Source organism: Prunus avium, chromosome 1 (genome assembly GCF_965620075.1).
Source record: "Prunus avium chromosome 1, drPruAviu1.hap1.1, whole genome shotgun sequence".
Taxonomy (NCBI): domain Eukaryota; kingdom Viridiplantae; phylum Streptophyta; class Magnoliopsida; order Rosales; family Rosaceae; genus Prunus; species Prunus avium.
The window spans coordinates 43,867,228-43,888,714 of record NC_142284.1 but is presented as its reverse complement, the minus strand read 5'-3'; the positions used below and the strand labels follow the sequence as shown (position 1 = coordinate 43,888,714).

General features: G+C 37.9%; 2 protein-coding genes, 2 long non-coding RNA genes and 2 pseudogenes across 5 annotated transcripts; 3 read left to right on the top strand and 3 right to left on the bottom strand.

Annotated features, from left to right (window-relative positions):
- Positions 1 to 1,113: 1,113 nt before the first annotated feature.
- On the bottom strand, positions 1,114 to 5,513 carry LOC148297881 (protein VTE6, chloroplastic-like; annotated as a pseudogene). The gene is made up of 4 exons (XR_015833743.1): positions 5,467 to 5,513; positions 4,996 to 5,301; positions 3,569 to 3,825; positions 1,114 to 1,398 (listed from the first exon to the last, which is right to left on the bottom strand). The product of XR_015833743.1 is annotated as a protein VTE6, chloroplastic-like (transcript).
- Positions 5,514 to 8,640: 3,127 nt separating this feature from the next.
- LOC110765466 (LEAF RUST 10 DISEASE-RESISTANCE LOCUS RECEPTOR-LIKE PROTEIN KINASE-like 2.1) lies at positions 8,641 to 10,094 on the top strand. The gene is made up of 3 exons (XM_021968604.2): positions 8,641 to 9,471; positions 9,576 to 9,635; positions 9,740 to 10,094. Exons 1-3 carry the CDS (start codon positions 8,721 to 8,723, stop codon positions 9,835 to 9,837), a joined length of 909 nt encoding a protein of 302 aa, XP_021824296.1. The 5' UTR covers positions 8,641 to 8,720; the 3' UTR covers positions 9,838 to 10,094.
- Positions 9,895 to 11,090, top strand: LOC148297880 (LEAF RUST 10 DISEASE-RESISTANCE LOCUS RECEPTOR-LIKE PROTEIN KINASE-like 1.2; annotated as a pseudogene).
- Positions 11,091 to 15,787: 4,697 nt separating this feature from the next.
- Positions 15,788 to 17,034, bottom strand: LOC148297879 (uncharacterized). Its single transcript, XR_015835182.1, has 2 exons — positions 16,677 to 17,034; positions 15,788 to 15,994 (listed from the first exon to the last, which is right to left on the bottom strand). It is a non-coding gene; the product is annotated as an uncharacterized LOC148297879 (long non-coding RNA).
- Positions 17,035 to 17,538: 504 nt separating this feature from the next.
- Positions 17,539 to 18,072, top strand: LOC148297878 (LEAF RUST 10 DISEASE-RESISTANCE LOCUS RECEPTOR-LIKE PROTEIN KINASE-like 2.4). Its single transcript, XM_088248764.1, has 2 exons — positions 17,539 to 17,893; positions 18,011 to 18,072. The coding sequence occupies exons 1-2, from the start codon at positions 17,539 to 17,541 to the stop codon at positions 18,070 to 18,072; spliced, it is 417 nt and encodes a 138-aa protein (XP_088104890.1).
- Positions 18,073 to 18,693: 621 nt separating this feature from the next.
- Positions 18,694 to 19,933, bottom strand: LOC148297877 (uncharacterized). The gene is made up of 2 exons (XR_015833126.1): positions 19,712 to 19,933; positions 18,694 to 18,898 (listed from the first exon to the last, which is right to left on the bottom strand). It is a non-coding gene; the product is annotated as an uncharacterized LOC148297877 (long non-coding RNA).
- Between the last annotated feature and the right edge of the window lie 1,554 nt (positions 19,934 to 21,487).

The following is a 21,487-nucleotide window of genomic DNA, read 5'->3' as shown; positions in this document are numbered from 1 at the left end:
CAGCAACTAGACCAGATTTGATGTATGCTGCCAGTTTGCTATCAAGGTTTATGACTAGTCCTACAAAGAAGCATATGGGAATTGCAAAAAGGGTCCTAAGATATGTGCAAGGAACTCTTAACTATGGCATTGAGTATGTGAAGGATAAGTCCTGCAATTCTCATTGGATTCTGTGATGCAGATTGGGCAGGCAGTGAGGATGATAGTAGAAGCACTTCTGGCTATGCATTTAGCTTTGGAAGTGGAGCATTCTCTTGGGCCTCTGTGAAACAAAATACAGTGGCACTATCAACAGCTGAAGCTGAGTATGTCTCAGCATCAGAGGCAACAACACAGTCTATTTGGCTAAGGTTTGTGCTTGATGATTTTGGTGAAATGCAAACTGAGGCAACACCTTTGTTCTATGACAATATGTCAGCAATTTCTATGGCTAAGAATCCAGTTTTTCATCAAAGGACTAGACACATAAACAGAAGGTTTCATTTCATAAGGGAGGCTCTACAAGAAGGGGCGATTGACATGAAATTCTGCATAAGTGAAGAACAACTTGCAGATATATTTACAAAAGCTTTGCCCAAACATCGATTCAATTACTTGAGGATGAAGCTTGGAGTTAAGCCAGTAAGCAGCTTAGGAGAGGTTGTTGAGAACTAAGCTGCATACTAGCCTCAAATCAAGCTGCAGATGTCAATCCTGCAGATTGATGAAGAAAAGAATGAAGAATTGAAGAACCTTCTCTTTGTAGTAATAGTTGTTAGTCTTTCTATCTAACGGTTAGTTTTTAATCAGTTTTGAGAAAATGGCTATAGCTGTTTTCTTTGTCTTTTAGTCTGTACTATGGTAACCAATTATGGTCCAGGTGTAAGGATCGTAGCCTCCTATGGTCTGTATGGCTGGAGATGAGTCCTTGCTCCCTAAAAGGAAGGATCTGATTTTTGACTAAAAAGAGGAATATAGTCATGTAATTCCTCTGAGTTTTTTGACAGAAAGAAATATACTGAACATTCTCTATTCTTATTCTCTCTGAGTTTTCTCTCCTCTGCATACATTGCTAACAAAAGGTTTTGTTTGTTCTGATAAATCAATCAAAACCAGAAAGTTTTATACCAAAATCTTCATCGTTATACATATATTGAGTAATTAAATGTAGCTTCTTCAGTTGTCAACCAGAAATTGGAGGGCAAAAATATTGAACCTCAGACGTGCAAAGGAATGATGTTTCCATAAGAGGAGCTGAAATTGTAATCTGGCTCCCACGTAGAGTGCAATGGTCTAGTTTCAGTCACCAGTGTAAAACACATGCATCATGTTTGATTTTGTTAGCATAGCTGGTTGGCACTTAGGAGGGGAAGCATCTCAACCTTCGTGAATTTACATACGCAAGTTCTGGAGTAAAACCTGTTGAAGTGAGTCTCCTAATTAATCAAGGAGATTTATTTCCTTGATTAATTAAGGGATTTACTTTCCTATTTTATAGATTTATTTCCTTGATTAAATAAGGGATTTACTTTCCTATTTTATATAGTTGTCAAATCATTGTATAATTAGGAGATACTTTCCTAATTCTTTACTGGATCTAATTCCTTGTAAAGCACTCTTGTAAACTCTTTACATATACCTCCTTATGGAGAAGAATAAAGAACCTAACATAATCAAACCCATATTCATATTTCAGCATGGTATCAGAGCAATTGATCCTCGGTTGTCTCTAAATTCTCATATCAAAATTTCTCCTCCCCTCCTCTTCAAGGGGGGGAGGGGGAGTGAAAAAGGATCTGTTTCTCTTTATCATGGAGATTTTGCCTCTTTCTTGACTCCGACATACCTTTCTCTTCAGGGGGAGAAGAGGATTGAAGAGAAGTTTCTGTGTCCTTAAGCCGTGTTCACAGGGTTTCTGTGTCCTTAAGCCGTGTTCTTAGCCGTGTTCATAGGGTTTCTGTGTTCTTTAAACTTCTCATATCAAATTTCTCATATTTTTTCCCAAATCCAAATCCCTCAAATCTAAATCCTCATATCGAATTTTCTTGAACCACAAACTCTGAATCAAATTCCTCATCTCGTATTCCTCATATTTCCATATCTATATCCTCGTATCGACTTTTTCTTAAACCACAAACCCTGAATCAAATTCCTCATCTCGTATTCCTCATATTTCCAGATATAAATCCTCGTATCGAATTTTCTTGAACCACAAACCCTGAATCGAATTCCTCGTATCAAATCCCTCGTATCGAATCCCTCGTATCGAATCCCTCGTATCGAATTCCTCGTATCAAATTCCTCATATTTCCATATTCAGATTCAGATCTTCATACCCACATCCTCATATACTCTTATCCCGAAACCCTAAACACATCTTTTTTCTCTTATTCTTAAATCCTTCCGCTGCCATGGATATCATTTCCAAAACCACCGAAACTACTTCCTCGTATCGAATTTTTCTTGAAACACATACCCTCAAATCCGAATCCGAATCTGAATCCGAATCCAAATCCAAATCCGAATCCAAATCCGAATCCAAATCCAAATCCGAATCCGAATCCCAACCTTCCAACCTGAATCCGAATCCAATTCCAATTCCTACATCAAATTCCTCAAATCAAATTCCTAAATCAGCGATCGGTCGACAGTGGAAAGCGACCGGCCCCCCCTTAGTTATTCGAACACGGAGAATCTGCTTCAAAACTATCGGTCGCCAGTGGAAAGCAACTGGTAGTCAGAGAAGCTGTTTCAAACCGACCGGTCACCAAAGGAAAACGATCAGTTCTCTCCACGCTGTCAAAATCAGGAGGAGGAAATTGAACCGTCTTATGAGATTTTGCCCGCTTCAGCTCCAGTACCACACCAGTCACCTGCTGAGGACGTCATTCAGAAGGCACAGAGCTTGCTTATCAGATTCCAAAAAAATGAAAGAATCGTGGTAAACCTCCAGTTCACTACGAAGCAGATCTTAATGCAAAGGGGAAATATCCCATCAACAATTATGTATCCCTCAACAGATTATCAAAGTCACGGGTACACTTTGTAAAGCAGGTAGCCGACATACCTGTTCCCAACAGTGTAACTGAAGCATTAGAAGACCAAAAATGAGAAGAAGACATGAATGAAGAAATGCGAGCTATCCAGAAGAATGGCACATGGGCACAGTGTGTCTCATAGGAATGCTGTTGATCGAATCTTAAGACTCACAAAAGCATGCGATCAATCCTGATGTTCTACTTTTCATACGTTCTCTCAAAAATTCGCATGGATTATCGACTTGGGTGCTACAAATTTCATGACTCACTTACCAAGTTGGGCATTTGACGTATATGCACCAACTTGAGGAGGAGTGTTGAAGTGAGTCTCCTAATTAATCAAGGAGATTTATTTCCTTGATTAATTAAGGGATTTACTTTCCTATTTTATATAGTTGTCAAATCATTGTATAATTAGGAGATACTTTCCTAATTCTTTACTAGATCTAATTCCTTGTAAAGCACTCTTGTAAACTCTTTACATATACCTCCTTATGGAGAAGAATAAAGAACCTAACATATTCAAACTCATATTCATATTTCAGCAAAACCTGCTGCATGAAGACTGCTAAAATGCTGCACATGGATATGTTTATGACATTCACAGCATCATTGTTGAGCCATCGAAATCCTTCCTTGTCTTGAAGAGCAGCACCTATAATGCTCTCACCAAAATTAGCTATTTGGGAAGCTATTACGCATATAATTGCTTCAGGGGCAGTTATCTCACCCATGAGACAACAAACAAATGCAAGAAGAATAGCGGCCAAAAGTCCGGCAAAGGTTCCCTCGACACTTACAACCCCCTCTGATGAGCACATAAACTATCACATTTATTATCCCTAAATATATTTGTTAGTAATTGATTTTCTTACAATTTTAGTTAATTAGGTTTGTTTTTCACTTTTACACTTGCTTACATAACCATTACATAATTGATGATGATTTCATTATTTTATCTTAAGGTTGAAGAATTATCAAAGGGAGACTTGGTGGCATTAAACAATTTGTAGTTGGGAATGACCAAATGAATGATGAAGATTAGTGCCACACCAAGGTATAAAAGAAAAGAAGCAATGGATGGAGCAACCAATGAAACAAAAAGATGAAGAATTTGGAGAATGGAGTCATCAACACTATGGAATAAATAAATGAAGCAAATTGGCAATTGGTTTGATGGCAAGTGGAATACATATTAAATTCATGAATGGAGGGATTTGATAAATTTAAAATTGCTCCCATTTTCCTATAAATAGGAGGAGCTATGGCATTGTAAAATAACACCAAGCTCACAATCTTCTCTTGAGCTCTCTCTCCTTCCTCCAATTCTTCTAGTTCTAAATTTCTGTTTTAGTTTTATTTTATGGGGAACTAACTCCCTAGCTAAGGCTAGGGGGAAAGCTTTTAATATAAGTGTGTAATTTTTATTAGTTTGATCCAAACTTAAGCTTTAATGTGAATTTGTAGTTTTTGTTCAAATGGAATTTGTAGTTTTCTTTTTAATTAATTGATGAATGTTTGATAATCTATTTCATGGGTTCAATCATGTTTTTCCCATTGTGTAGTAAAAATTTTCATGCTTTTAAAAGAGAAGAGAATTACTAAAGATTAATAGAATTTTGATGAAGATTATTTTTTGATAGTTTGTTGCCAATGGTACAAGTTATGCTTAGAATACTTCTAAAGGAAATTAAAAAGGGCTTTAATTATTTTGAACAACTACAAAGGAAAATATTTTGTGGATCAAATTATTAAGAGTTGCATGCTTATGTTAAAAGTGGAAACCCAATGCCTTAGTGTTTTAATCAATTAAATTTTCTCTAAATCAAATCTTGCATAAATCAACCTCTCAATCACACTTGTTCTTTTTCATCTCTGTTATTTTCTTTACACTGCTCTCTGTGGATACGACACTCGGACTTCCGAGCTACACTGCTATACGACACCTCCCTTGAGTTTTGGGAAGTGGTGCGAACACCCTCTGTACCCCTTGGAACTACCTTCAATGTTGTAAGTAAGTACGTTGTTTTGCCATATGCCTTTCCTATCTCACTTGAGACAGTATCACTCAACTTAGTACAGAAGCTGGCAACAAACCCAAGTTGCCAAAGCCGAGAATATCCAATTCCTCCTGCTCCAAATATTGCAAGAAAAGCACAAATACAACCAGCAGCACTGGATCCAATAACACTTCCTGGACCTCTCCGTCCTTTCCTCTTCTCAGCTACCCCCTCAGCCTCCTTTTTGAGCCATTCTCACCTTTGTGACTGCCGCGCCAATGACTCTAAATTTATATTAATATATGCGGGAATGGCTCTGGGAGGTATTAAACTTGTTAATTTTCCCAAAATTTTTTACTCCATTGGAAGTTGCAACTGATAGAAAAATGTGTGTCTGCACCATTTGCCATGGCAAAGGGCAAGAGGAGTCAATGGCTGTTACTATTCACATGAATAATGTCAGCACTTGCAAAAGGCAAAGCGTGTTTTCACCCATTGCTATGGCAAAAGACAATTACTATTCACTTTAAATTATTTTTATTTTTTAAACATAAACGATTAATTTTGATAGGGTTTATGGTTTTGGTGTGGGAAATAAAGAATATGGATAGGTATTTATTTATAATTTAAAAAATCTGAAATTTTTGGTTTTTTTTTCAATTATTATTATTATTTTAATTGACTACTGACGTCATAATGACGTCAACATTACGTCATTTGCCCATGCAGCAGCACAGGCTGGATTTGCCAATGAACTTGCCCGGTTTGTTGGGACCCACCGTTTGGCCTAGCTGATTTGGCCAACTGAAATCGCAATTTGGGGCTCATGCCTCCTTTTGTCCGGGCCAGCCTCCAGCGCTGGAAGTGCTCTAATCGTTGTAATTGTCAAAGTGGTGGTGGTTATCCGCAAATGTCGTAGAAGGCGAAATGCAGCAAACAAGAATCTGCATAATCAGCAAACCTTGACGCCAACAATCAGAAATTCTTGAACTAACAATAACATGGTGTGTGTGTGTGACAAAAAGAATGTAACTGAAATGTTCTTTTCTTTTATTGAGTGTATCATCAAAATTCAAAAGTCGATACTTTAGATATGGAGGCTAACTGGGACACTTGGGCCTATTAGCAGTCCACGTCTCTTTACATGGGCCTTTATCGTTATGTATATTTCCAGAAAGCTACAGCCTCACATTTGGCTGGCATGGCACAAATGAATTAATCAAAGTTTATTTTCCTTTGTTTTGCTTTCATTTGATGAATTACCAGCATATAAAAACAGTTTACCTATCCCTCAAATAACAGTTCACGTCTGTTGAGGGACACCATTTGGGGGCTCATTATGATTTTTTTTTTCAATGATTCAAATCGATTTTAAGTCTTCATTCATTGATCATCTTTGTAAAATATTAGACAAATCAGAAATTGTTAAGACATCTAATTGTGCTTAATAAAATTCACGAACACGGTACTTCAAAAAAGCACTAAAATTACAACCATTAATTCAATGTTCAAATGATTTTGGATTCAAGTGATATTTGAAGGAATATCTAAAAGATGGAAGGTTCAAAATTTTGAAATAAAGTGAGCCCACAAGGGTGTCCCTCAAATAAGCTTATATGAGGGATCTTCCAAAAAAGGGATTAAGACCCCTTTAAAAGTCCTCAAAGAGGCCTTCTTGATATGCCTTAGTCTTGTGATGGGATAGCCTCTCCTCCCCCTAAACTTTTAAATAGCAACATATATATATATATATATATATATATATATATATATATATATCTGCCTTTTGCTTTATATGTATAGATATATAGAGCTTATTTGAGGGACACCATTGTAGGGCCTACTCTGGATTGTATTTCACTAATCCAAACCGTTTATTTTGTAGATATTCATTCAAAGATCATCTCTATAAAAAATAACTTGAATCCAATATCATTTGACAACTCAATTAAATTATTGAAATTTTAGTACTTTCTTAAAGCACCGTGTTAATTGATTTTGTAAGACACAATTAGATGTTTAAATGGTTTCCGATTTGTCTAAATTTTTGCAAGGATAATCTATGAATGAAGACCAAAAAAATAGATGGTTTGGATCGTTGAAATTTTTTTTTTTTGGTAGGTTACCCTAAAAGGCATCCCTCAAATAAAATTATTTGAGCAATCCCTCAATAGAAGGGGACTGTATATATATTGTGAAGCTTAATTATAAAGTTTGTAATCAAATATGATCATGCATCCCAAAATTATGCGTTGTTGAGTGCTACTATTTTCATCCCTTTTTCCTTTTCTAGACTTCTGATAGCATTTTTGCTTACCATTTTAACCTAAGGTGTACTCTCACCATCCTTCTCACTACTTGACACATGTCCATAGACATAATTATAGTTCCATAAATACATATACCTTAGGTTAGAGTGATGAGCAAAAATATTTCCCTAGAATTGTACAGAGAAAGTCCTATTATGTCATTGATGGCTCACCTAAGGCCATTTCCAATCATATAGTCTAGGGCTAAAAATTTAGCCCTCTAAAATATTAATTTTTTAAAGAATAGTGCAGGGTTAAAATTTTCCATCTCTAGCCACGCATGGCTATATTTTAGGGCCCTTCATATTTATTATTTTAAGAAAAACTATGATACAACACTCATATATTCCACAACTATGTATTGTTTAATTTAATTAAACTACGATTTAGAGAAAATATTTTTAATTTATGTATATTTTTTAAAACAAAATGAGTTTAAAACATTTAAAAATATTTTAAATAAATAAATAATAACTTTTCAATGTTTTTGACCTCCAACAATCAAAAACCAATTTTATATATATATTTTAAACAAAATGAATTTAAAAACATTTTAAAAGGTTATTAAAAATAAAAATAAAAACCTAACGGCTAACTGACATCAACGTGCCTTTAATATTGGCTGTTGGATCTACAGTTGCACGAGATGTTTTATATTACTGCCCACTCATGATACTTTCTCCTCTTAGAAAGCACATGCATTGGGCCCACAAAAAATTTTGGCCTTGGCCAAAGTTGAGCTACATTTGCCCTAGTTGGTGGGCTAAAGTGTCAAATGTGGCACAAAAAAAAATTAACCCATAGCTGGAGATGAGTTTTGCATTATTTTAGAGTTGGGTTTTACATTATTTTAAGGTTATACTTCTCCTATGGCCATGGCTTGAGATGACCTAATATAGCTAACCGTTTGATTTTTCAGACTCATTACTGCTTCTTGTTGATTGGCAAAAGGAGGAGGGAGAATTGCCTTTGACTTTGACCTTTGAATTCTGCAATACTCAAAAGCGTAGTTGCGTATCATAAAGTGCTATTGAAGATAGATGTGGACATTTTTTCTTTCTCAAAAAAGAAAAAAAAACATTTCATCAGACTTCGACTTTGACTTTCTTGAATCATATCTTTAACAAAACCAGTCGCTTTGTATAAAAAATTCAAAGTTGATCCATAATCAACTTGTGAAGAAAGACAGAGTCACAAAACTCCAACACGGAGCAGAAAATTTTGACCTACTCGTATCCTTTGACTAACAGAGAACCACCAATACAGATCTCAGATTTCCTTATAAAAGCATCGTGCTCCAAACTTTGGATAAAATAGAACAGGATTAACACATTCTTGAAGATAATATCTCAAGTTCAAGTTCACAGTTATTCTGCAAATTTGTTGCAAATACCATGAGGGCGGAAGAATCAAAAACTGCATCAACTATTCTCTACTCTCTTCTGATTTTTCTAACTTTCATCAAAGCTGAAGCAAGAAATTACAAACAAGTGTGTTCCTCTTCTTCTTGCGGAGAAATAAACAACATCAGCTACCCTTTTCGCCTAAGGGGTGATCCATCAGGCTGCGGTGACTCCGATTATGAACTCTCTTGCGTGAACAACAAAACCATCTTAGAAATATTTCCAGGGAAATACTATGTGAAGAACATTTCATATGAGGATCAAATACTCCGTTTGGTTGATGTCAACTTCGCCAATGCCAATAGAAGCTGCAGCCTTCCATCTGGCTCTGTTGAAACAACGGATGGGTTTGTCGAAGACTTTCGATTCAGGGGAGTTGTGGCCAGCCCTGGGAGTCGTTTTCGGTTTGTCAAGTGCTCCAGAAACATCAGCAGCCTGCAGGATGCTGCTAATCATACGACAGTTCCATGTTTGACAAGAAATGGGAGTTACGTCTATGTAGTTTATGACGGCGACTACTCGTACTATAATCCTCAGCCATCATGCTCGGTTGTTTCATTGGCTCCTGTAGATCTTCTTCACGACATTAATTATAAGTTCCCTTCTTATGAAGCCGTCATGGAAGTTTTGGAGGCAGGATTTTTTGTTGGATGGTCGCTTGAGTGCAGGGATTGCTCTTTGGCTGGTAAATCCTGCGTAGTAAAATCATGGGATAAGCCACTGACCTATATATGTGAAAGAGGTAAGTATGCATGCCCAACTTTATGATCAAAACTTATGTCCTCTGATTATCAATTTTTAATAACATTTGTTTTGATGTTTGATACTGTTTTTCTGCAAGTTCAGAGTACAAAGAACTCACAAGAACTCAAGGAAACTTAATAATCGCGGGAATCGTTGTGGGAGGTATTATATTTGTGTATACACATTGACTATCTTGTTTTAGTTTCGTGCGATTTTCGATTTCACTGGAAGTTGTGACTGATAGGAATCTTTCTCTGCATTTTCAGGTCTAATTGCTCTACTGGTTATAATTGCAATATTGGTGTTCTTTGTTCGCAAGTATCGCACAAGACGAAATGCATCCAGTAGCACGGAGAAGAATTGACGCCAACAATCAGCAATTCTTGACCTTGGCTTCTGTTCTTCACCCTCTACAGCTTATATGTGTAATGCTCCATGACGTGACACCAAAAAGAATTGTGTAGAACAAAATTTGATTTATTTATTTGTTCTGTTTTTATTTATTTATGTATAATCCAATAATAATGTGAATCATCAAAAAGTCTGTTTCCAAGTGTCACTGAAAACTATATTGTAAATGTCCTGTTTTGAGATTTCATTGGTTATTTCGTTCTTTGATCAGCATTCCTTGAGGCTTCATCACCTTGTCCTTTGGTTTTCTTCACAAGTTGCTGAATAGAATATGCTGAAAGCTCCCTGAAGGTGCAATCAAGCATTCTTCTTAACTAAAAAAGATCTTTATAACGTATTCTAATGTTAACCTCTAAATAAATAAATAAAAACAAATATATAAATCGAAAAAGTAAATACAAGATTTTTGTTCTTGTTGTCATGTTGCTACTCGTTAGTGAAAAGGCGAAATACCATTCAAGAGGCTTTCTTGTATTTACTCACTCTTCTAATCTAACTTAGTACTAGGTATTCTTCTGCAGCAAAACATGACAAGGAAAGAACTATTTATTGCTTCAGTTATTCTCTCTTCTGTGGTGATCTATCACTCCATCAATTTTGTCCTTCTTCTTCATGTGGAGATATCCAAAACACAGCTTCCCTTTTCGCCTAAAGGGTGATCCAGTAGGCTGCGGCTATCCAGCCTATGAACTTTCTTGTGTGAACAACAAAACCATCTTGGAATACGATCCAGGAACATACTATGTCAAGAACATTTCCTATAATGAACGTTCAATCCATCTCATTGATACAAACTTTGCCAATGGAAGCTGCAGCCTTCCATCTGGATCTATAGATTCAGTGGATGAGTTAACCCACGATTTTCCTTATAGGCCACTAGGGCATCTCTCATATATCAGTTTTGCAAACTGCTCCACAAACTTAAGCAACCTAGCTTTTAGAGAATTTCCTTGTTTCAGAAGAAATGGCACTCATGTTTAAGCTATTTACGGAGAAGGCCACTTACTGGCTCATCTTGAGCAAGAAAAATCCTGTTCTCTCGTTTCAATTGCTCCTGCAGATTCTGTAGATGTCAAGTTGCCTTCTTATGAAGATGTCATGAAAGTGTTGCAGGCAGGGTTCAATCTTGGATGGTTGGCTGAGCCCCCGTATTGCCCTACATATGATGCTTCATGTAGAGTAAATAATCCAGGTTACTGTGCTTAACTTTTGACCAGTTTCTCTTTAGTTTCCTCATATTTGCATATGACGCTTAAATGTTCAGGGATTATTATGTATGGTTCGTATGTGAGCTTCGACTTATTCTGGAACATTCCATTAGGTACAACTTTTATTTCATTGACTGGTTCCCATGAACTTTAAATAAACTTAAAAATAATGATTTTCTGTTGCTCGTGTAGCCCTAATTCTTATTATTAGACATATCTGTGCTCCTTTGGCTATATTTGTGTTCCTCATCCACAAATATTATACAACACGAAAGACAGCAGGGAGATAGTTGTGCTGCACAATGAGCAATCCTTGATGCCCAAAAAGGTACTCTTACACTGATATCATGTAGTTGCAGTCAAACAATATGATAGAATATTTTCAGATATATTTTATTCTCCAAAAGGAGATATTTATAATACAAGGTTACAAACCCTAGTAGGGTCAAACTGGGAAAACAAGTGGAATCCTAATTACATAATATCTATATAAAAGGAAATAAATAAAATAATATTCTAATAGAATAGAATATCTCTTGCTAACACTCCCCCTCAAGTTGGAGCAAAGACGTCACGCATGCCCAACTTGTCAAGCGAGTTGAGAAAGATACTTGTAGAAACAGCTTTTGTAAGAACATCAGCTAACTGGTACTCAGAACGGATGAACGGAAAGGAAACAATCTCCGCATCCAACTTTTCTCTAATAAAATTTCGATCAACTTCCACATGCTTTGTACGATCATGTTGTACATGGTTATGAGCAATTGCAATCGCAGCCGTATTGTCACAATATAAATCCATAGGTTTCTTAGGCCCAAAACCAAGGTCTCTCAACAATCTCCTCAACCATAGTAATTTAGATACACCATGGGCCATTCCCCGATACTCGGCCTCAACACTAGACCGAGACACCACATTTTGTTTCTTGCTCCTCCACGTAACAAGATTGTTACCAACAAACATAAAATACCCAGATGTCGAGCGCCTATCTGTAGCTGAACCAGCTCAATAAGCATCTGTGTACCCTTCCATATCTGTATGACCATACTTGGAAAACATTAACCCCTTGCCAGGAGTCCCTTTGAGGTACCTCAAAATACGTGTCACGGCACCCATATGATCTTCACTAGGTGAGTGCATAAACTGATTCACTACACTTACTGCATACGCAATATCAGGACGTGTATGAGCCAAATAAATTAATTTTCCTACAAGCCTTTGATAGCGCTCCTTATCAGTAGGAGCTTGATCAGGATACAACCCCAACTTGTGATTCTGTTCACTTGGAGTATCAATGGGTTTACAATCCAACATTCCAGTTTCTGAAAGCAAGTCCAAAACATTCTTTTTTTGGGACAGAAAAATACCATGCTTAGATCTGGCAACTTCAATCCCAAGAAAGTATTTCAAATCACCTAATGATTTAATCTCAAATTCAGACGAAAGATATTTCTGAAGACTCTGTATTTCTACCTGATCATCTCCAGTTACAATCATATCATCAACATAAATTATTAAAGCTGTCAATTTACCTCTGCGACGTTTCAGAAACAAAGTATGATCCGAGTTTCTTTGTACATACCCAGATTTCCTCATAGCTACAGCAAACCTCCCGAACCAAGCTCTTGAAGACTGCTTTAATCCATACAATGATTTCCGTAGCTTGCACACCATACCCTCCTTAGAGGTCACAAGGATACCCGGCGGAGGATCCATGTATATTTCTTCTTTGAGGTCACCATGGAGAAATGCATTCTTGACATCAAATTGTAACAGCGGTCAATCATGATTAGCAGCTAAGGACAAGAGTACGTGTACAGTGTTGAGCTTGGCTACTGGAGCGAAAGTCTCCGTGTAATCCACTCCATAGGTCTGAGTATACCCTTTTGCTACCAATCTTGCCTTGTAACGGTCAATAGAACCATCAGCCTTATGCTTCAAAGTAAACACCCATCTGCACTCAACTGCCTTTTTTCCTTTTGGTAAAGGAACTAACTCCCAAGTAGCATTCTTGTTCAAGGCTTCCATCTCAATATGCATTGCATCTACCCAGTTTTGATCAAATAGAGCATCCTGCAACTTAGTTGGCACACATACATTAGATAATTGACATAAATATGATGCATATGACTTAGATAAACGATGAGTTGATATATAATGGTTAAAGGGATATTTGGACTTGGCATGTATATCAGGAGAATATTGTACTTTAGGTTTCCCACGGGTAGTGCATGGGGGCAATGAATAAGTAGACACATCACTAGAAAGTACCTCATTATCACGAGTTGATTGGGGCAGTGGCAGGGCAGAGGGGGGGTCATGTATCAATTTCATATGTACGAGAGTCGCTAGTATCACTGTTATGTCCTTCTGAGAGAGGCTCGAAAAATTCCAAAGTATCACCGGGTGACCGGTCGTGACATTCCTGGCGGCCGGTCGAGTCACTCGTATCGTCATTGTCGTCGCTCATCGAGGCAGGCGACCGGTCATTTCCTATGTGCGACCGGTCGCTTTCAGGCAGATTCGTTAGTGACCGGTCGCTCATTTCTATGCGACCGGTCGTATCCAGGCAGATTCGTTCGCGACCGGTCGCTTCCTATTCGCCAGAAATTCTTTCTTCAGGTCCAATATCTTCCACATTTTCTACTCCGAAACTCTTCAATTCACTCCCCCTCTCCCCCTGAATTGAAGAGGAGGGGGAACATAATAAGGTACTTCTTCATGAAAGGTGACATCCAAAGTAATATGTACCTTCTGAGTAGGCGGATGATAGCACTTATAACCATTTGAAGTAGTAGAATAGCCAATGAAGACGCAACGGAGAGCACAAGGATCAAGTTTACTCCGTTGATGGGAGTAGACATGAACATAAGCAACACACCCAAACACCTTCGGAAATAACTTAGAGACCGAAACCGGAGGAGTATGGGCACACAACACATCAAGCGGAGTATTGAAATCAAGAACCCGACTAGGAGTACGGTTAATCAAGTAGGCCGCGGCCAAGACACCATGTCCCCAAAGATGATGGGGAACAGACATATCCAACATAAGAGAGCGGACAACTTCAAGTAACTGACGATTCTTCCTTTCAGACACGCCATTCTGTTGCGGAGTGAATGGAGTGGTAGTTTGGTGAATGATACCGTGATCAAGAAAGAACTGATTCAAGGTATGATTCACATATTCATTGCCATTATCGGTCCAAAAAACTTTAACATGAGCATGAAACTGAGTAGACACCATGGCACAAAAATCAGGGAGAATATAGGCAACATCATGTTTATTCTTCATCAAATGCACCCATGTTAAGCGAGTGCAGTCATCAATAAACGTAACAAACCAACGGAAACCATGAGAGGTCACACGAGCAGGACCCTATACATCAGAATGGACTAACTCAAAAGGTAAAGCAGCTTTATTATTACTTAAGGGAAAAACAGTACGGTGACTCTTGGCCATTACACAAGTCTCACATTTGAAGCTAGACTCATCACAGGAGCAGAATAAAGATGGAAACAAACGCTTAAGGTAGCCAAATGACGGGTGTCCCAAGCGACGATGCCATAACCAAATTTGCTGTTTGTCTTTGACACTGCAACGTTGAACAGTATTAACGACACGATCACGAATTGGTGCAGAAGGTAATGTCAAATAATACAACCCCCCCCTATCCGTTTACCATGCCCAATGACATTGTGAGTCTTGAGATCCTGAAAAGAGCAATGGGTAGGATAGAAAGTAGCAGAAGCATTAAGTGTATCAAGTAAGCGACCAACAGATAACAAGTTACAATGGATATTGGGAACTAATAACGCACGAGACAAGGACAGAGTTGGGGTGAGAGAAATGTTGCCCTCACCAGTAATTGGAGATGGCAAACCATTAGCACTAGTTATGTATGGGTCAAGGGTGTTATTAGACAACTCATCAAAAAATTTAGCATCATAAGTCATATGATCAGAAGCACCAGTGTCAATTATCCAAGTATTAGAGTCAGTACCTGGAATAGAGTCAGAAACACGCAAATTTGCAGAAGCAGCAACACCACCAACAATGGAATTGTTACCCATGATTGTAGCAGAAACTCAACAAATCACGCAGAGTATACAACAGAACACAGCACAGACACAAATATGGCAGATGCACGAAGATAACAGAGGCACAAACACAGTAGAGGCAGATGCACGAACACAGTAGAGGCACGAACACGACCGAGCACACAGCGGAACACGGCAAAGGTACAGACACAAGAACCCTAAAAGAAATTATGGCACACAATAGAACACGGGTGGGCACAACACACACAGGTCACCAGAAAGTCGGCTCTGATACCAAGTTAAACAATATGGTAGAATATTTTCAGATATATTTCATTCTCCGAAAGGAAGTATTTATAATTAGGAGTGGGCACGGTCCGGTTTGGTCCGGTTTCATCCTCAAACCACAGCTGAACCAATTAAAGTTTCACGGTCCGGTGTGGTTCGGTTTGAGCTAAAATCAAAATGAAAACCAAACCAAACCAAACCATTCATATCCGGTTTGGTGCGGTTTGGTTCGGCCGGTTTAGGCATAAAAGAAAACATCATTTTCTCCATGTAACCGAACATGTTCATTCTCAAGTTTCCTAATATCAAACACATAAAACATTCACTAATCATACAACCCAAAGAGGTAAAGAAAAAACAGAAGAAAGAAAACAAGCTGCAAGCAATAATAATTATTACAGAACATGATTCTCAAAGAAATACAATCCTATTGTGCTTAATTATATAGTTATTACAAATCATGATTTAAAAAACAGTGAATCCTTCCAAACAGCAGCCCCATCAGATTCAACACAACATTCTGCACATCAAAACAGTAAAATAGAACTTCTCTCCCTCTGCTGATATTCTCATTCTGCAAATAAAAACAACAATAATGAGTTTCATAAGAGTATTGTATGACACAAGCTCTGTTTCTTAAGAATACTAGTCCAGCAACATAAACACATAGCAGATTACTCATTTTATCTCCTTATGGAACGTAGAGATGAATCTGAGCCCTACAATAACAAACCAACCCAAACTGAAGGCGAGTTACTGGACTAAAGAGGTCCACTCTGATGCATTAAGAGAAATAATAAATGCATTTCCTCTGGCATCAAATGAAAGCTGCATAGACTCTATTGAAACCCCAAAAACATTTGCACTGCAGTAGAATACAAGGATCAATAAAAAAAAAACATAGGTGTATCCATTCCCAATTTTCACTACATTAAGGATCATGCCAAATCAACTAAAAAAGTCACATAAACAGGAACAAACAGGTAAAAATTGTTGAGTCCAAAGATTATTCTCTGCATAACATTTAGATATAGATTGCAGGCCTTAGTTGGAAAAAAAAAACATATTATCTTCACATCTTACTTGAAGCAGCACAAAGCACCAACTCGGTAACTCATAACAATTTGAAACATCTGTTAAAAATATGCATACCAACCAACAATTTCTAAGTACTAGAATAATTGGTGGAATAAAATAGAATAATTGATGGAATAAAGTAGAATAATTGGTGAACCTTTTGTGAAAGAAAAACTTACCCCATAGAAGAATCAAGTCCGCCAAATGCCCAGCAAGGAAAAGCAAAATAATGCAATATTCCCATCATCAATCCTTGCAGAACCTGGTGGAGAGGGAGAGGGAGAGGGAGAGGGAGATGTAGCAGAGAGATAGAGAGAGAGGGAGAGGTAGCAGAGAGAGATGGAGAAATAATGAGAGGGAGTTGCGGCTAGGGTTAAGAGACGAAGGAAGAAAGGAGATAGGAGATAGGAGAGAGGCTCTAAGAGAAATCTGAAGGAGAGAGAATGGTTAGATCTTAGATGTGTCCGTGAGTTGTAATTTTGGAGTCCAATCAAGTGTTGCTGGGTACATGGTACACTTCTAAATAACCACTCAAGTCTTGCCACATGTAAACTAAATTAAATAAATAATAAATTGATTTGTAATCGGTCCGGTTTGGTTTAGGACAGTTTTTAAAACTCTCAAACCGCAGCCGAACCAAACCAAACCGGTTCGGTTCGGTTTTTCAAACTGTTGACTTTTTCTTTAGTCAAAACCAAACCAATCCAATATAATCGGTTCGGCCGGATTAACCGGATCGGCCGGATTGATGCCCACCCCTATTTATAATACAAGGTTACAAACCCTAGTAGGGTCAAACTGGGAAAACAAGTGGAATCCTAATTACATAATATCTATATAAAAGGAAATAAATAAAATAATATCCTAATAGAATAGGATATCTCTCGCTAACAATTGCAATGACAAACAACTTTGAAGAGAAACTAGGGCCGGCATGGTGGGCTTAGGTTGGGTCAGTATATAAAGGGCAGCTTCCAGATGGTTGCCTAATTGCTGTCAAAATGCTGGAGAACTCTAGGTTCAGTGTCACAGAATTTATCAATGAAGTTCGAAAAATTGGTAGAATTCGTCACGCCAATGTTCTTCAGTTGGTGGGGATTCTGTTCTGAAGGCTCTAAGCAGGCTCTATTGTATGAGTACATGCCTAATGGGTCTCTTGCTAAACATTTATCCTCAAAAGAAGGAAGATTTCAGTCATTTAAGTGGGAAAAGCTGCACGAGTTTGCTCTGGGAATTGCTCGAGGAATCGAGTATCTACACAAGGGAAGTGATGTGTGCATTCTTCATTTAGAGATGAAGCCCCAAAATGTCCCGCTAGACCACAATTTCATCCCCGAAATATCAAATGCTGGCCTTGCAAAATTTTACCCGGAGGACTATGATTTTGTTTTTGTTAGTACTTTAAGATGAACAGCAGGGTACATAGCTCCTGAACTGAATTCTAGGAATGTTGGAGCTGTTTCTAGTAAATCAGATGTTTATAGCTTTAGGATGTTGATGTTGGGAATGGCAGGAGTAAGAATGGATGTCAACGCAAAGGCAAGCAGCTCAGCTAGAGGGAACCTTCCGTTGTAGATTTACGACCATATAACTAAGGGAGATGACATGACTGAGACTGAGGCTGAAGAAAGTTATGTGTAGTAGGGTTATGGTGCATTCAAGGCAAGGCATGAGATCGTCCCTCGATGACTAAAGTTGTGGAGATGGTGGAAGGGAAGCATTGGCAACCTGAAAATGCCTCCTAATCCTTTCTTATCCTCTCCACAAGACATGCCTATAGAAGAGGATAATCCTTCTCAGTTGCTGATTTCTGAAACAATGGAGAGAAGCTAGCTAGCACAAATATAAATAAAAAGTAATGTTAAAAGTTGGATCATATACCAGGTGCAATGCCAGCTAGGCGTGGGCACGGTCCGGTTTGGTCCGGTTTCACCCTCAAACCACAGCTGAACCAATTAAACTTTCACGGTCCGGTTTGGTTCGGTTTGAGCTAAAATCAAAATCAAAACCAAACCAAACCAAACCATTCATATCCGGTTTGGTGCGGTTTGGTTCGGCCGATTTAGGCATAAAAATAAAACATCATTTTCTTCATGTCACCGAACATGTTCATTCTCAAGTTCCCTAATATCAAACACAAAACATTCACTAATCATACAACCCAAAGAGGTAAAGAAAAAACAGACGAAAAAAAAGTACCTGCAAGCAATAATAATTATTATAGAACATGATTCTCAAAGAAATACAATCCTATTGTACTTAATTATATAGTTATTACAAATCATGATTTAAAAAACAGTGATAATCCTTCCAAATAGCAGCCCCATCAAATTCAACACAACATTCTGCACATCAAAACAGTTAAATAAAACTTTTCTCCCTCTCTGCTGATATTCTCATTCTGCACATAAAAACAACAATAATGGGTTTCATAAGAATATTGTATAGCGCTCTGTAATGTAATCGCATCATTCACACAGCAAATCCAACATGCTAAATCACCATTTTTTTTATACTAGAAACATTCAGCTCTAGGAATGAAAATTGAAGCAAACCAACAACACATTACTAGTCTAGCAACAGAAACATAGAGCAGCTTACTCATTTTATCTCCTTGTGGAACGTAGAGATGAATCTGAGCCCTACTCCTTTTTTTCCCTTGAATTGACAAACCAACAAAAGAAGTCTCCAGCCAACCAAAAAAACAAACCAGCGAAAAGAAAAAAAGAAGGGAAAAAAAAAGAAGTAAAGCCAAGAGAAAAAAAACGCAGCCAACTAAACCTGAAGAAGAGAACTCCTCCACGCAGCCAAGCCAACAAAAGGGAAGTCAAGGAAAAAAAGGGGAAGCAAAAGTACCCCATCTTCTCTTTTAACTTTCTGGAAATCCCACCCACCCACCCCATTGCACCCACACATCACCATCGCAGAATCCACCTCTCTCCCTCTCCCAACCATTTTCTTCATCACAGCACAGTTAGCGCCCAAACAAATCTTGATAAGCTAATCTAATAACCCACTAATTTCACCAGAAAAAAAGATAAAATGAAGACCCATATGTATCTAAATCATCAAAAGCCATGAGATATATGAACCCAAATCAGAAAGTTGAGCAAGAAAACCATCAAATCTACACAGAGAGAGAGAGAGAGAGAGAGAGAGAGAGAGAGAGAGAGAGAGAGAGAGAGAGAGAGAGAGAGAGAGAGAGAGAGATTACAGTGGGGAGACGAAGAGGCCAAAGGTGATGAAAATGGAGATGAATGATGCGATGACATGAGAGTAGTGAGTGTTGTGTGCGGCTAGGGTTAGGAAACGGAGGAGAGGCTGAGAGAAATGTGAGGGAGAGGTAGAGAGTGACTAGATCCGTGAGTTTTAGTTTTGGATGAGTTTTTCAGGCTTTTGGAGTCCAATCATGTGCGGAATGGTGCATGATAACACTTACAAAATAACCACTCAAGCCTTGCCACATGTAAAATATATTTAACAAATAATAAATTTATTTCTAATCAGTCCGGTTCGGTTTAGGACAGTTTACAAAGTTCTCAAACCGCAGCCGAACCAAACCAAATCGGTTCGGATCGGTTTTTGAAACTGTTGACTTTTTCTTTGGTCAAAACCAAACCAAACCAAACCAATATAATCGGTTCGGCCGGTGTAACCGGATCGGCCGGATTGATGCCCACCCCTAATGCCAGCCGTTAGTAATAGTGATGATGTTTTCAATAAATATTTGTGATACCTGACCCTCTTCATGTATATTATGAAAATTGTTGGGCCTAGATATGTTTGTTTTAGCCCGATGGGCTAAGTGCCTGCATTGCTTGTTTCGGCTTCCTGCCCCTATTTCGAGTTCAACCAAAAGGGTAAAAAAGAGAAAGCTACAGACCCTTGGCTGTATTCACGGGAGCTTTTAAGGGTTACAAATTACAATGAAGGGATTCAATCCAATCCAATGATAACTCTGCATTGGATCGAACTGCTATTAAGAACCCCTCATTCTAACCTCCTTTGTACTTTCACACCTTAATGCGATGAGATGAAAAATGGGATGCGAATGTTTATATACTATAAATTATATCTGGGAACGAGATAAATTTACCGTAAATCATAATATATATTTGTATTATTTCTATACAACTCACGTTGTTGTACTGATCATCATGAGTCACTGGGGTTTGTTAATATTATATATTATATGAATACAGGATATGTATGAAGGTTGGGAACAATGGTTGATTCTTTGCCAATTATGTATAAGATACTTTTTTCTGTTTTTGGAAGAGACAAAAATTCGCTTCTGTCTATCAATTCTTGTAGCCCTAGATGGATTATCATTTGGTGAACAGCCTTACAACCCTTTTGCATAACAACTAGTATAATTTTTTGGCCAAAACATGAACTTCATTCCTTTAAGTACAGGTAATTAAAGATTGAAATCAGATGAGAAAAAGCACCAAATGCAGAAAAAAGAAAGCATGGAAAATCCATGCTGCCAAGCTTTCGCAAAAATCAGATTCTGACTTTGAATCAGCATCTAGGTAGCTAGAAGAGCCAAGACACACCAAAACCTAAAAAGGAAAAAGGAAATTAAAGAGGAAGGAAGGAAACTAAAGTCATTCTTTTCTTTCTTCCATTAATTCATGACAAAGCAAATAAATACATGATAGGTGTAAGTGATGCATGCCCAGCAGCATTACAGATAAACTAAAAACCAAACTAACCAAACTAGCTACCTCGTATGCATCCCTTACATCCCATGTTCCATAACATATTAAACATGCAAAAACAAAGGCAAAAACAAAAACGAAAGGACAACTAAGATCAAAGACCAAGGTTAAGTAACAAAAGAAAATTATTAAAAGACCTATGTTGTTGTTAAGGTAAATTCGGACCGCTATCCTCAATTCCCCGCAATGCAATAATGCCGCTCTCCCGACTCTGCTCCTTGTGGTGTGGGCTAGAAATTCAGGAGAGCGCAATTGCAAAGCCTTGT